The sequence below is a fragment of the Cyprinus carpio genome, chromosome B4, assembly GCF_018340385.1.
Source record: "Cyprinus carpio isolate SPL01 chromosome B4, ASM1834038v1, whole genome shotgun sequence".
Taxonomy (NCBI): Eukaryota; Metazoa; Chordata; class Actinopteri; order Cypriniformes; family Cyprinidae; genus Cyprinus; species Cyprinus carpio.
In genome coordinates, this window is record NC_056600.1 from 6,765,322 (window position 1) to 6,778,478 (window position 13,157).

The following is a 13,157-nucleotide window of genomic DNA, read 5'->3' on the forward strand; positions in this document are numbered from 1 at the left end:
AATTATTATCAGCTTACTGATAATTACCAAAAATGATCAGTTAAAAAAAAAATTGGTCAAAAATTTAATATCGGTGTATTCCTAATATTCTCAAAATATATTAAATAATGTGGATTTTTACTGGTATAGAATACTACTGCTGTTGTAAAATAACCCCATTTCCTATATTTATGTTTATAAATCATGTAACTTCCTGTAAGCAGATAAGCTGATGATGTTATTACCTGTCTATATCAGTTTATTTCACATTGAAGACAGAGTTTGAAACGCTGAACAATTTTGGAGCATTAATATTAGTGGAGCATTAATATTAGTGTGTAGTGACCTTAACTCTTTTTTTTTTCTCCTGTAAATTTTCTTTTCCAGAACAAAAAGCAGCTGTTTTGTAAGAGAATTCATCTCTGCTAGAATTTATTCAACACCATAACTCTTTAGATGGCATAAAATGAAGTGACGAAAAACAAAAGGATCTCCCAAATTGTATCTTTATCATTGAAACTTCACAACACAATGAATTAACAATGCACAGAATCTGTTTGGAAATTCAAAACAGCATGCTGGGAAAAAAATAACTGAAACACAGCAGTAAACCTGACGACAACGTCTTCAAAGAAAAGGCCTTATATGGGCAAAAATGAATAAAGAAAGAAAAAAGAGGTAAGCCACAAGAGAGTGCGAAGCACCTCTGACCGAATGCAAACAAGTGTACAAACAGCAAGAAAAACCATTAAAAAATAAAGAAAGATGAGACAGAAATCCGTCTCCCAGACATCAGCTCATCCTTCCTAGTTGGCATTTCCAATATTTTTCTTTTTATCTCTTCGATCTCTCAGTGCTCTGATTCATTCTTTTCCTCAGGCTATGAAAGAGGAGCAATTGATCGCGTTCGTACACACAGGAGCCCACAGACGCACGCACACACATGCAGAGTGATAATTTGTTCGATTTGTTCATTTTTATTCATCCATTTATATGGAGGAGATGAAAACCCTCTGCACATCTAACAGAACCATCATATTAGGCCTAATGCCACACACAGTTAATGCTGAAGAGCTGTAAAACACATGGGAATAAATTATCGCCAGGAGGAATGTTAATAAATTATAGTGGGGAGCATGTGGATCAAAGTGCAACATATTCTTGTAATGAAAAGTGCACTTTGCGTGCATGGCAAGTCTTTGATATTCGGAGGAGGGACATTAACGGCGGCGCTTTAGAAGAACTTTTAAATATTTGACCTTAAACAAACACTTCAAACTACTGTAAAAGTCCACACTGCTTTAGTAAAGGACCGTTTGCTTGAAAACACACTCACAGTTTTACACGTTTACAGTAAATCGAACAATAAAGAAGGCATGAAAATGTGGAGAACACTGGAAAATATTTTTTGTTTCTTTTTTACCATCAATATTTTAAATGTTACATTCCTGTTTAGGGCCATTTCATCCCCCAGTGAAACCCAACATGGCCCCAAGTTCAAAAAAGGAACATAACAACAGAGCAGATAGGAAAAAGTAGGATGACAGACTGAGACCCAGAGAAAGAGAGAGAGAGAAGGATAGAAATGGTAAAGACCCTGAACAAACTTGTTTGCACCATAGCGCAGTGTTTTCTCTGGGCACATCCTGTAACTTTCAAGAGTGGACCCAGAGCAACAGAAAAAAGTTTTTTCCAAGTCAGATGTCCACTGAGGCTACAAGGTTACAAAGTTCCTTAAATAAATGCCAGCCAATGAGAAGAAAGCTTGGCTTTCCATCATCTCCAGCACTGACTGGTTTCCATGACTTTAAGTACACGCGATTGTCACGCCGATTCAAGTGCAACACAAGAGTCAAATTCAGAAAGCAGTTCAAACGTCCGTGTCAGAGAGGCAGAATGCCACAAAAATGGATGGAAATATCCTTGGGAGTATCCAAACTAGCATCTCTCGTCCGCCCTATATACACTACGCAGCATCCGTACACATTCAAAAAGGGACCCTGATTGAAAGAAGGGGGCAGTGGGCGGGTCCCAGTTCAATCATGAGCTCCTGGGATTGGGCAAGTCGAAAACGATGGGCGGGTTCATAGGCTGGAAGTTCACCGTGCATGCGGAGGCATTAACGAACGTGGTGGTTCCATCGGTCATCATACCGTAACCTAGCTCACACAAACAAAAAGTTATTACTACTTGTTAAGTTGAAAAACGTCATGCACGTGATGTTTTCGTGAAAATACGTTCACATGCTTTTAAAAGGTGAACACGATATAAAATATTAAAGGAATATTTCACCCCAATGTGAAGATTTCTCAGGCCATCTAAGTAGACGAGCTTGTTGGATTTGGAGAACATCAGCATTACATCACTTGCTCATTAATGAATCTTCTTCAGTGAATGGGTGCCGTCAGAATGACGGTTCGAACAGCTAATAAAAACATCACAATAATCCACAAGTAATCCACACGACTCCAGTCCTTCAATTAATCAATGAATGTCTTGTGAAGAGAAAAACTGTGATTTTTAACTTTCAACTGTCACTTCTGGCCAAAATAACATAATCCAGAGTCCAAAATCCATAATAACGCTTCCTCCAGTGAAAAAGTCCATCACTTGTTGTCCTCTGACATCAAAATCCACAGACATATTCGTTTAGAACTCTTTTGCATTCTATTTGCATGTTATTGTAAACAGTGTTTTAATTGATGGTCTGGATTCGTATGGATTAATTGTAGATTCTGACGGCACCCATTCACTGCAGAGTATCCTTTGGTGAGCAAGTGATGTAATGTTATATTTCTCTAAATCTCTTCTGATGAAGAAACAAACTCACATTTTGGATGGCTTGAGGGTAAGTAAACTTTCAGCAATTTTTAATTTTCAACTATTCCTTTAATAAAGTCAAAAACAAGGTTTAAACTGTTAAAAGCTAAATGGTAAGTACAAATAATCATGCAGTGTGAATGAGGGATGAATACTTTTAAGAATTTATTTGCTACGAAATTGCAAACAGCAAAAATGACATAACAGCCAGCAAACGGCTGGGAGTTTTGCTATGTGTGGACTGTGGAGATGTTTTTGCACATTTCTGTGCCATAACATAAACATGGCACAGAGTCAAACACAGACATGCAAAGCACAAACCACAAGCTTGCATATGTTAAATGCACTCAAATCACAGACTAAGATGAGAATCCTTTATTAAAAACATTTTGAGTGTGTGTGCTAAATAAACTGTGAATATGAATGTGATCTAGTTTTTTGCTATAGAGCTGTCAGAAGGCAAAGCAGCATGGGAGAGACTCTGCCCTGCTAACCCCAAAACAGGCAGATTAACGTGGCAGCATGAACAAATATGTTTGAGATCACAGGGCGGTGTGCATTTCATGCATGTGATTTATAGACAATTGCGAAAATGATCATTTCATGTAATTACCTTCATGAATGTGTCCAAATACATGTAGTTTGGGCTGAACTCTCCTCTGGACAGTGTTCAATAGCTCCATACAGCCAACACGCTGCATCTTCCTGGGCACCCAGTCCAAAAAACCTATAAAAAATAGTATAATGACTAATATTTACATCACAAGGCAAAGGAAAATATGTAGAATATGCAGAAATATATGATGTTAGAACAAACAGTTTGGTTAATTTATGCTTTTAGAGTTACAAGCTGAACAAATGCCAGTCGTACCAAGTTAGGGGAGAGATTTATAATAAATTTAAAGACTGGAGTTCTGATTCCACTTAGTGTTTCATATTCTGAATGTTTTAGTAATTTTAATAAAGAAATAATGGATTTTTTTTTTTTTTTAACAAAGTCACCATAACACAACATCTTGGCATCTTGCATGTCTAAGGTGCTAATTTGAGAACCCAAGGAGGGTGAAGTCTTAACTTGATGATTTGACTGGACGCTCTAGGAAGGTTACCAAGCAACTTATTCATGAACTAATTAATATTCATGAGCTAATCCTTAGCCATAGTAGGATTAGTAATTCACATCCTGGATTTTGATTTTCCTCTTACAATTAATTGCATTTACACATCTAGAAGTTTGGGTCCAAATCAAATCAGTTCTTGATTTCCAAATCTACATTAAGTATAGAGCAAGTACAATGATTTCAAGGCCTCAGTAAAGTACTGTTTACACAGCACATGTTCTTGCATCCATCTGCTCTGTATTTTAAATGTTTTTTTACATGCAAATGAAAATTGATATATATGAACTAACTTAATCCAAAATGATCATTTCGTTGATTTTACAACTGTTGTCTGATGTCAACACATACATACTGCACAGACTCACTGTGAATCTTCAGAGACGTCATTTGCACAAATGTATAGTGAGACGTCTTTACCATGAGAATTACACATTGTCACAATCTCAATGCCCAAAAGCTTAGTGTTTTAAACCGCAGCTGTCTTGATGCATAAACTTCCGTTCTCGATACATATGACTGTGTGTGTGAAGGTTTTATTATGTGCGAAGGGATTTGCTGCACTGCGAACAGCATCTCAGTGTTGCATGGTTTAGCAGCCTGCTGTAGGAACTCCATCTGCCAAAGCCTTAGAGCAAAAGAGTGTGCGTGTGCGAGGATGAAGACAACATAATGAGGAATAACCATTACTGCATGCTTTGCGTGTGTGTGTGTGTGTGTGTGTGTGTGTGTGTGTGTGTGTGTGTGTGTGTGATTTAGGTCTCACCCAGAGGAGGGCAGTGTGTGAGTAGAATATCCGTGGAATCTGGGATCTGATTCCATTTGTCCAGCAGTGCTTGTCCTCGTGGTAGATTAAAACCCCAGCCGTAGTACCATGGCTGCCTGAAAAAATACATAAAGGAGAAAAAAACACAGTTAAGGCCTACTGATGTGACTGTGAACATTACTGCCAATATTTTACCAGGTGCTTCACTGATCTTTTACCCAGACTGCTCTATCGCTGATGAAAACAAGATGACATTTCCATTAGAATCTGTATATGGAGTATCTGTGAGAGATCTTGGGTCTATGACGATAAAATAACAAACCAAAAAAAAAAAAATCCCCAAATCACAAATAGCAATCGCTTTGATCTGACAACTTTCTCATATCTTTTATAAAATGTAACAGAAAAAAAAGTTTAAATAGGAATGAAAAAGTCAGGTTTAAGGACGGCTTAAATTGTGTTCTCATCTTTTTCGTTCCCCACCTCCCATCATTTACTGTCATCCTTCTACCATCACTGTCCAAAAAGCAGGGGCGTAGAGATAATTTGAAAAGCTTGGCTTATGAATATTAATCAGGTGATGTAACGTTTGCCCAGTAGTCCAAACTGAGCATAAAGGCTGGTAAGTGGGCGCAACACATAGGAGGATTACCATTTGTGCATTTGTTCAATCCACGGCACATGGAATCGATTGGCAGAGATTTCTACTTGGTCTTAACATCATATAAACAAAACAGAGAAAACTACTCAAATTCATTTTTGTTTTTTTATTTTATTAATTTAGTTTTAGAGTAAATAAATATTATATATATATTCAAATCATAAAGTTTAAATAATGATATTATTGTATATGTAAATAAATATTTTATAGTAAATATATATATATATATATGATATTATTGCATAATAAACATTAATATATTTTTTATTTTGTGATATTAGTAACACTTTAGATTAGGGAATATTTTTTATTTTGTGATATTAGTAACACTTTAGATTAGGGAACTCTACTGACTATTAACTAGTTGCTTTTTAGTATGCATATTACTAACATAATGACTATACTTATAAAGTACTTATAAAGCACATATTAATGAATGACTGTATTTTAGATCCCTTAACCCTCCCAATACCTGAACATAACTACTATAACAACTACCTTACTTTACTCTCAATAAGCAGCAAATAGAAGTTCATAGAGGGAAAACTCTTACTTGATAGTGAATATGTGTTCCCTCATCTAAAGTGTAGCTTTATATTTGATCGCATTTTTATTAAATATACATAGGGAAGGCGGATAGAAAAAGAGAAATGGAGGAGGAACAGAAAAACAAGAAGAAAGGGAAAGAAACAGGTAGAGACAGACAGTATGTAAGGATAGAGAGGGGGTTGATGGTTTTGCCTATGCCCCATCACTTTGATTGCAGATGCACCAAGCTTGAGTGACGGTATAGAAATTAACATGTCACTAACAATCTGTCCCCAGATCCATCTTCCTCTGCTGTGGCGGATTTGCACATTTATGTGTGCGAGTATGTTGAAAGACTCTGAGTGTGTGTGTGTGTCAGTTTACACATGAAGGTTCCCTTGCCTCTACGTGGATTTTGTAATTTATAGAGAGCAGTCACTTGAAACGTTTACTTTTATAGCTGGCTGACGCATCAGTGTCCCTCGCAGCAAACACACACACACACACACACACACACACACACACACACACACACACACACACACACACACACACACAGAGCCTTTGAGGAGCGATCCAGATCGGCCCTGGATTCCATCATCTCAAGAAGGTCAAGACGTAAGAAGGGACTCATGGGAAAGTAAATGCTATTTTCATTTGATTTCATCTGATTATTATTCAAATCACTTCTATCATCAGAGTCTAAACATTTATGATCAAACATCCGAAGGGCCACGGACACAGTCTGATTAATTCACATCTCTAATCTTAAAACATTTAAAATGGCCTTTGCATATTGATGGTGCTATTTAAATATTCATTTTCATCTTTACACGGACGTCTCAATTACACTGGATCTAGAAAGGACTCATTATTGGAGTCCCAAACTGATTTTTCTAACTGAGCAGAGAGGTTAATAAACAGAAAGAAAACGAGAGAGATGGCTGTGTGTGAACACAGACAGAAAGGGAGACGCTGTAAAAACGGCATTAAAATGTCTTAAAAACACAAGCAATGGTGATTTTATCAAGCCAGAAGATCAGACTAACATGTGTAATTCCTTCAAATGAGACAAGGAATGACTAGTGTACTTGATGTACTAAACCATCTGTGTATTTATCAGTTCAGATGTTTTTTTCATTTGTCAAGGTGAATAGAAAGCAAAGACAGCTGTTTGGTTTCATGCCTTTACTCCCATGATGCCACATCAGCACAAAAGTAGAAAAAATACTTTGCAAACTACATTTTTCAATTTCTGAAGCAAATGTAAAGGGTGTTTGCTCACGCAAAGCTCATCACCACATTGCTAAGGTGCTGTCTATAGTGTATCATGTTGCCAATTGAAAAAGAGCATTTTATTCTTTTTGTAATCATCCATCTTGTTTTAGCAGGAACCACTAATAAAATCCAAACCTAATTGGATAGTTGGACTAGAAATGCCCTGTTGTTAATGTCTGTTGGTCACCACTGGCTTTAAAACAGTCTATTTAAAGTAGGGGTAAAGAATGGTTTGGCTTGAATCAGAGAGTGCATGCAAAACCTCTCTTGCCCAAATGATATCGGTGCAGTTTTGCCATAAATCTTTAAACGTATGGCTGGGGTGGGGGGGTGCCTGTGCTTCAATATTTCATCAAATTGGTTAACTTCAAGGATTTTAAAGGAAAAGAAGATGGGAGTTATAAGAAAATGTAGATTTTTTTTTAAAGAATGCATTAATGATTCACACCAATGTGAAATCTAAATCAGTTCATGCTGCTGGTAAGGTGGTGCACTTTGAGTGGAAAGATCAAATGTGTATGAAAATTGGGGAGAGATAAGCAGAAAACATGGAGTAGAAATATGAAAAATGTGACTGACGGATCAGTAAAGTTTGTGCTAAGAGACCTACTTACATCAAGTGCATACACTAACACTCTATTTCAAAACCTTCTTACAACCTACCAATCAGCTGCCTTCTAAAGCGACATGCCTGTCATGGATTAGAAACACTCTACTGTGTTCTCGCTTTCTAATTTTCATTTTTCTATGGCTTTTCCAGGCTTATAGTGATTTTAAAGATGCATTCTAATGAAGAAATACTTCTGAACTGAGCATAACTAAAAAAAAAGTAACATTGACAATATAATTACCACAACTTTTCCACGACCTTTTAAGATTTTATTAATTTTAATGACTTTTTAAAGCCTGAAAAAAACTTTTGAAAGGTTTTCCAGGACAGTGCACTGTGTTTCTCCACAGGAAGTAAGTCCGCAAAAGAATAAACGCACCACTGATTTCAATAGAGTTTGCTGTTGGCATGTTGCTTAGTTTATACAATTATCAAATAAAATAACTTTTTTTTAAAATAATAAAATAGCCTATTTTTAACAATACTTTTCAAAGTCGACAAAAATATGTTTTTAGTAATCAACAGTTCCCTTACTGCATCCTATTAGCTCATTGCAGGCTACGTCCACATTAATCCAGATATATTTAAAAATGTTGTCTTCATTTCAAAACGTCCATACTTGAACATTTAAGTTTTTAAGCATTTTATAGGTTTTCCAAAAGTTGCTCATCCACACTGAAAAGTCTGAAAATGTTTAAATCACCTTGTTGCTCGTGCGTAAAACATCATAAAAGCTCACTGAGATGATAAAGAGAAACACACAGACAGACATAATATTCCATCACACCAACACATGTACAAGCAAAAATATATATGGGTACAATATGCATCACATGACTAAACATGTCATCATTTTCAAATGCCTCCATTTTTCATAGTCTATACTGAAAAACAAATTTACCCACTTGGGAAAGCGTTTTCAAAAAGCTCTGTAATCACTGGACAATAACGCCATCTCAGTGTGGATGAAAGGCCAAAACAGAGGGAAAAATTGATTTTTAATTATGATCAATGTGGGCATACATGTAGCTGCAATGCTTTCTGGGACTGAGGTATATCTTACTAGATGGTTTAATTAAAGGGATACTTCACCCAAATACAATTCTGTCATCATTTTCTCACCCTCAAGTTGTATTTCTTCTGTTGAATAAAAAATAAGATATGTTGAATGATGAATGTTGGTAACCAAAAAGGTCCATTGACTTCCACAGTATGGAAACAAACACTGTGGAAGTCAATGGGGACTAGTTTGGTTATCAGCATTCTTTAAAACATCTTCTATGTTCCGCAGAAGAAATTCAAAGAAATTCCAGTTTGGAACAACTTGAGAACTAGTATATGATGACAGAATTTTCATTTTTGGGTGAACTATCCCCTTAAGTTGTCCATTTTGTGAAACAGTTTTCACGATGCCTTAAAATGCTGCCTCCATATTTTGGAACACTGCAATGCATACCTACACATATACACACAAACACACAAGCTAACTGCAAATGAAGAGAGCTTTTGTTCAACATCCTCACCTGTGGCTGCTGTAATTACAGATGTTGGTGGTATCCTGACCCTAATTACAGAGGAGGTGTACACATTGTTCTGTGTGTGTGCATATTTAAGATAGGGTATGTGCATGGCACAGTAGCAGGTATGCAAGTGAATAATTAGTAATGTGACGTTTCTGACACTGACCCAGATGTGTGTATAGAGAAGAGGAGGTTGGGAATCTACAGGGATAAGCCGTTACATCTCTGAAGAGTTAAGAGGCAATATCAGACAGCCTCTTTACCGTGCACACACACACACATAACCTCATTAAGAGAGCCTGTTTCAATTAATAGCTTGCAGGTCACAACAGTCCACTGAGATTTACCGGCATATTAGAAGTGCTGTCAACATCAAACAAGTGCTCACTTTCACACTTGTGCTATGAATGAACTACAATAAAACTTTTCCTGGCATGAAAACATGCTATTTCTGAATGAAATGGCTTGTTAAAGAAGAAGAGAAAACATTAATTGGTAATATCTCAAATTACTATGTCATAGAAAATAAAAAAAATGAAATATAGATTCACACAAAAAACAATGTAAGTTGGGAATTGATTTTACCCATTGATTGTTAATTAAAATAAAATAAAAATAAAATACTAAAAGTATTACCAATTAATGTGTTTTTATTTAATGAGTTTATTTTATTTTATTATTTTATTTTATCACATAGAATCAAAAAAGAAGTAAGAATAAAAAATAATTAAATAAGGTCAATTATTGAATTAAATTAAAATAAAAAAATACCTCAAATTATTGTATCATGGATAATCAAAAATACATGACTCAATAAAATTATACATGCATGTATGAAAGGTGAATTTAAAATTTCATGCCGACTTTAAAGATTTAACTTTAACAAAAGGGTTGAAGCACAGCACGCTGTCAACACGTATATCAAACAATAAACACTATACAAGAAAATATGTGAAACTAGTCAACTATCAACTAATCTAGTTGATCATTGTGACCCATTCCTAAATTTTAAGCCAGTGTTGTATATTTGGGCAGTGTAACATATTCAGCACACTGTAGCTTTATTTTTCAGGCTGTGTTGTATATTTAGCACAGTGTGCTGTGCTGTATTGTGCCGAACTGCTGGGCCGGCTGGACTTTGATGTTTAATCTGAGAGAAGCAAGCGGTCCATTCACATGGGGCTCCAGCCCGAGAAGCACAGCAGGAGAGACACACTCCACAAAACCAGAGAAAAAGAGAGAGAGAGAAACCCTGGAAGGCAGAGTATATCAGTCTCTGACAATGAAGGGATTAAACCAGGCTTGAGCCGATAGGAGTGTGTGGGTCTGTTTATATTTCTGTCAGACATAGCTGCACATGCTCTGCACAACTTCACTGTTTGCCTGAGTCCCCCACTCTGTCTCTGTCTGGCTCTAGGTTAAAACGTGGTAAATATGGGTCATTTGGTCCCCAGCATGACTTATGCAATACTCAGCATGTAAAAGTGAAACTAAGACTACTGGCCACGACACATACACACACACACACACACACACGTTCATAAACACACATGCATCTACAAATACACACACAGTGGAGATTTAGTAATTAATAATGCAGAATTTGCAATATAAAAAATATATAGATTTTATCATAGAGAACCCCCCCTGCCCCCAAAACAAAGAAATATATATCCATAAGAAAACCAATCGAGGTTGGCTGTTGAATAAAATAAAATAAAATAAAAAATAAAATAAATAAATGCATGCATGAATTCTTTAAAATAATAAGACAGGTCACTCACATTAGAATAATAAAGCCAATTTTAAATGCCATGCCTACATTAAATATTTTAACTCATATAAAAATAAAAAATAATAATAATAAAAATAAATAAACCTAAAATAACTGATAGAATTATAGTAATATTACTGACAGTAGAGAAAGCACAGGAGATAAGAAAAACTTGCATGAATCGAAGGAACACCACAGCTCAATGTGTCGGAGCATGTGTGTTAACCACCAGGCCACGGTTTCTGCTGGCAATTAAGCATTAATGATAGTCTTAAGTATAAATTGAGGGGTGGATAATGAATTTGGACCCTGGGTGAATGTTTCTGCTCCACCGCATCTGATCCGGACAGTCCGAAAACCAGCAGTAACAAACCCATCTGTGCAAAGAGACATCTGCCCACACAGCCTGACACGTCTCTCAAACTTATACACACGCACACACGTACTGGCCTGGGCACACAGCAGACTTCAGAACAGCTGTGTGGACTCACACTCATCAACAGGAACATTCACAGCACTGATTAACATAACGAGCCAAGTGCAGGGATACACAGAATTGTTGATAGCTGATGCAGGGCTTTAAAGGAACGGATCGCGCAAAAACGAGAATTCTGCCATAATTTACTCACCCTCATGTCATTCCAAACCCATACGACTCTCTTACAGCATTATGAATATAAAAAGAGAATCTCATTAGCACATTAGCATATTCAGATTTGGCGCGGTGCAATTGGCTACGAGACACACAACGAGAACCAATGGAGTATGATGTTATTCACGCCAAATCTGACACTACAAGCCAAATTTGAATAAGTGCAAATTCCCTTTGTCTCCCATGGAAGAAAGAAAGTCATACAGGTTTTGAAATATATGAAGATGAGTAAATAATGACAGAATGCATGGATTGACTTTAAAGGAAAAGCCCTTCAAAACATTCTTAAAAGCAGTTCTTAAACGTCTGTGGTTGCATGAATAAATACCTCTGCGTCTGCAAAGCTACATTCGGTATTCCTTTTGAAAAATCAAGCTTAATAAATGCTTACTGCAAGAAAAAAAGCCTCAATGGACAACATCTGCAGAGAAGCTCTCGTCTTGCTACTGTGTGTAGGTGTGTGTGTGTCCGCAGAAGAAACGAAGATGTTTAACAATCGCGAGCAATACTAAATTAAACTTCTCGTTTATACCATGAAAGACAAACTTCCTGAAAGAATCTCCATAGTCCTTCACAAAGATGTAGAAGAGCAGAATAGACGAGAGGCACAAAAACGATGAGTAGAAGAGATGACAAAAATTAATCGAGTGGAAGAAAAACAAAGAGGAATAAGAAATTAGTTTTTTCTCTTAAACACAAAACCAAAGGCTCACACTGTCTTGGTTTTGTCTGCTTAACATAAATAGTTTTTTCTTTCATCACATACTGTATACCTGCATCAGTACCTGCACAAACACTAAACTCCTGGGTTTTCCGAGTAGCTGATCTTTATTTAAATGTGTTAATCTGCTCTTTGGAATACTTGATTCTGATTGGTCAGTTTCAGTATTCTTCTGTCAAATATTGTTCTAAAGTGCCGCTAAACTGACCACATTCTTCCTACAAAGCTATGCTGGTCTCTCACATCTCTCGCATCTCTATGCGATCGATATCTGCTCACATATTTTAATAAATTCAACTTAAATCAGCACTTCACCAGATTTATTTATCTATTTAACAAGTAGCAATGTAATAAGTCGGATAATATATAATTCTCAACCTTTTTAGACTCTACGACCCCCCCAGACAATGTCTGACTATATGATAATATGTGAAGGCCCTCCTCAGTTGATATTCTTCTGTTCTCCATAAAAAAAAAGCCCCAAATAAATATTGTTTTTTTCTGTATTTGTATTTTTGATCTAATTTTTACAGATTTTTTTGTTGTTGTTGTTGTTTCAAAGCAAAAATGCATCATCAAATTCCTGAACACTTACCTTCAACATTTCAGCTTCAATTATAAGCAAGTTCCAATTAATGAGTGTGTTTTATTCATTCTAAATACTGGGGAAGAATTTATCAGAGGAAACTGTAATATTTCACAGATGCATAGATATTGGGTATATGTTGAA

General features: G+C 36.2%; 1 protein-coding gene across 1 annotated transcript in view; it reads right to left on the reverse strand.

The window, feature by feature from the left end:
* Nucleotides 1-400: 400 nt before the first annotated feature.
* LOC109105877 (metallophosphoesterase domain-containing protein 1) overlaps nucleotides 401-13,157 on the reverse strand; it is a 36,890-nt gene continuing 24,133 nt past the window's right edge. The window contains exons 5-7 of the mRNA XM_042721753.1: nucleotides 4,684-4,799; nucleotides 3,413-3,526; nucleotides 401-2,138 (exon numbers count right to left, since the gene is read on the reverse strand). Of these exons, the coding sequence (XP_042577687.1) occupies nucleotides 2,020-2,138; nucleotides 3,413-3,526; nucleotides 4,684-4,799 (349 nt within the window). The 3' untranslated portion in view covers nucleotides 401-2,019. The remainder of the gene's footprint in view (nucleotides 2,139-3,412; nucleotides 3,527-4,683; nucleotides 4,800-13,157) is intronic.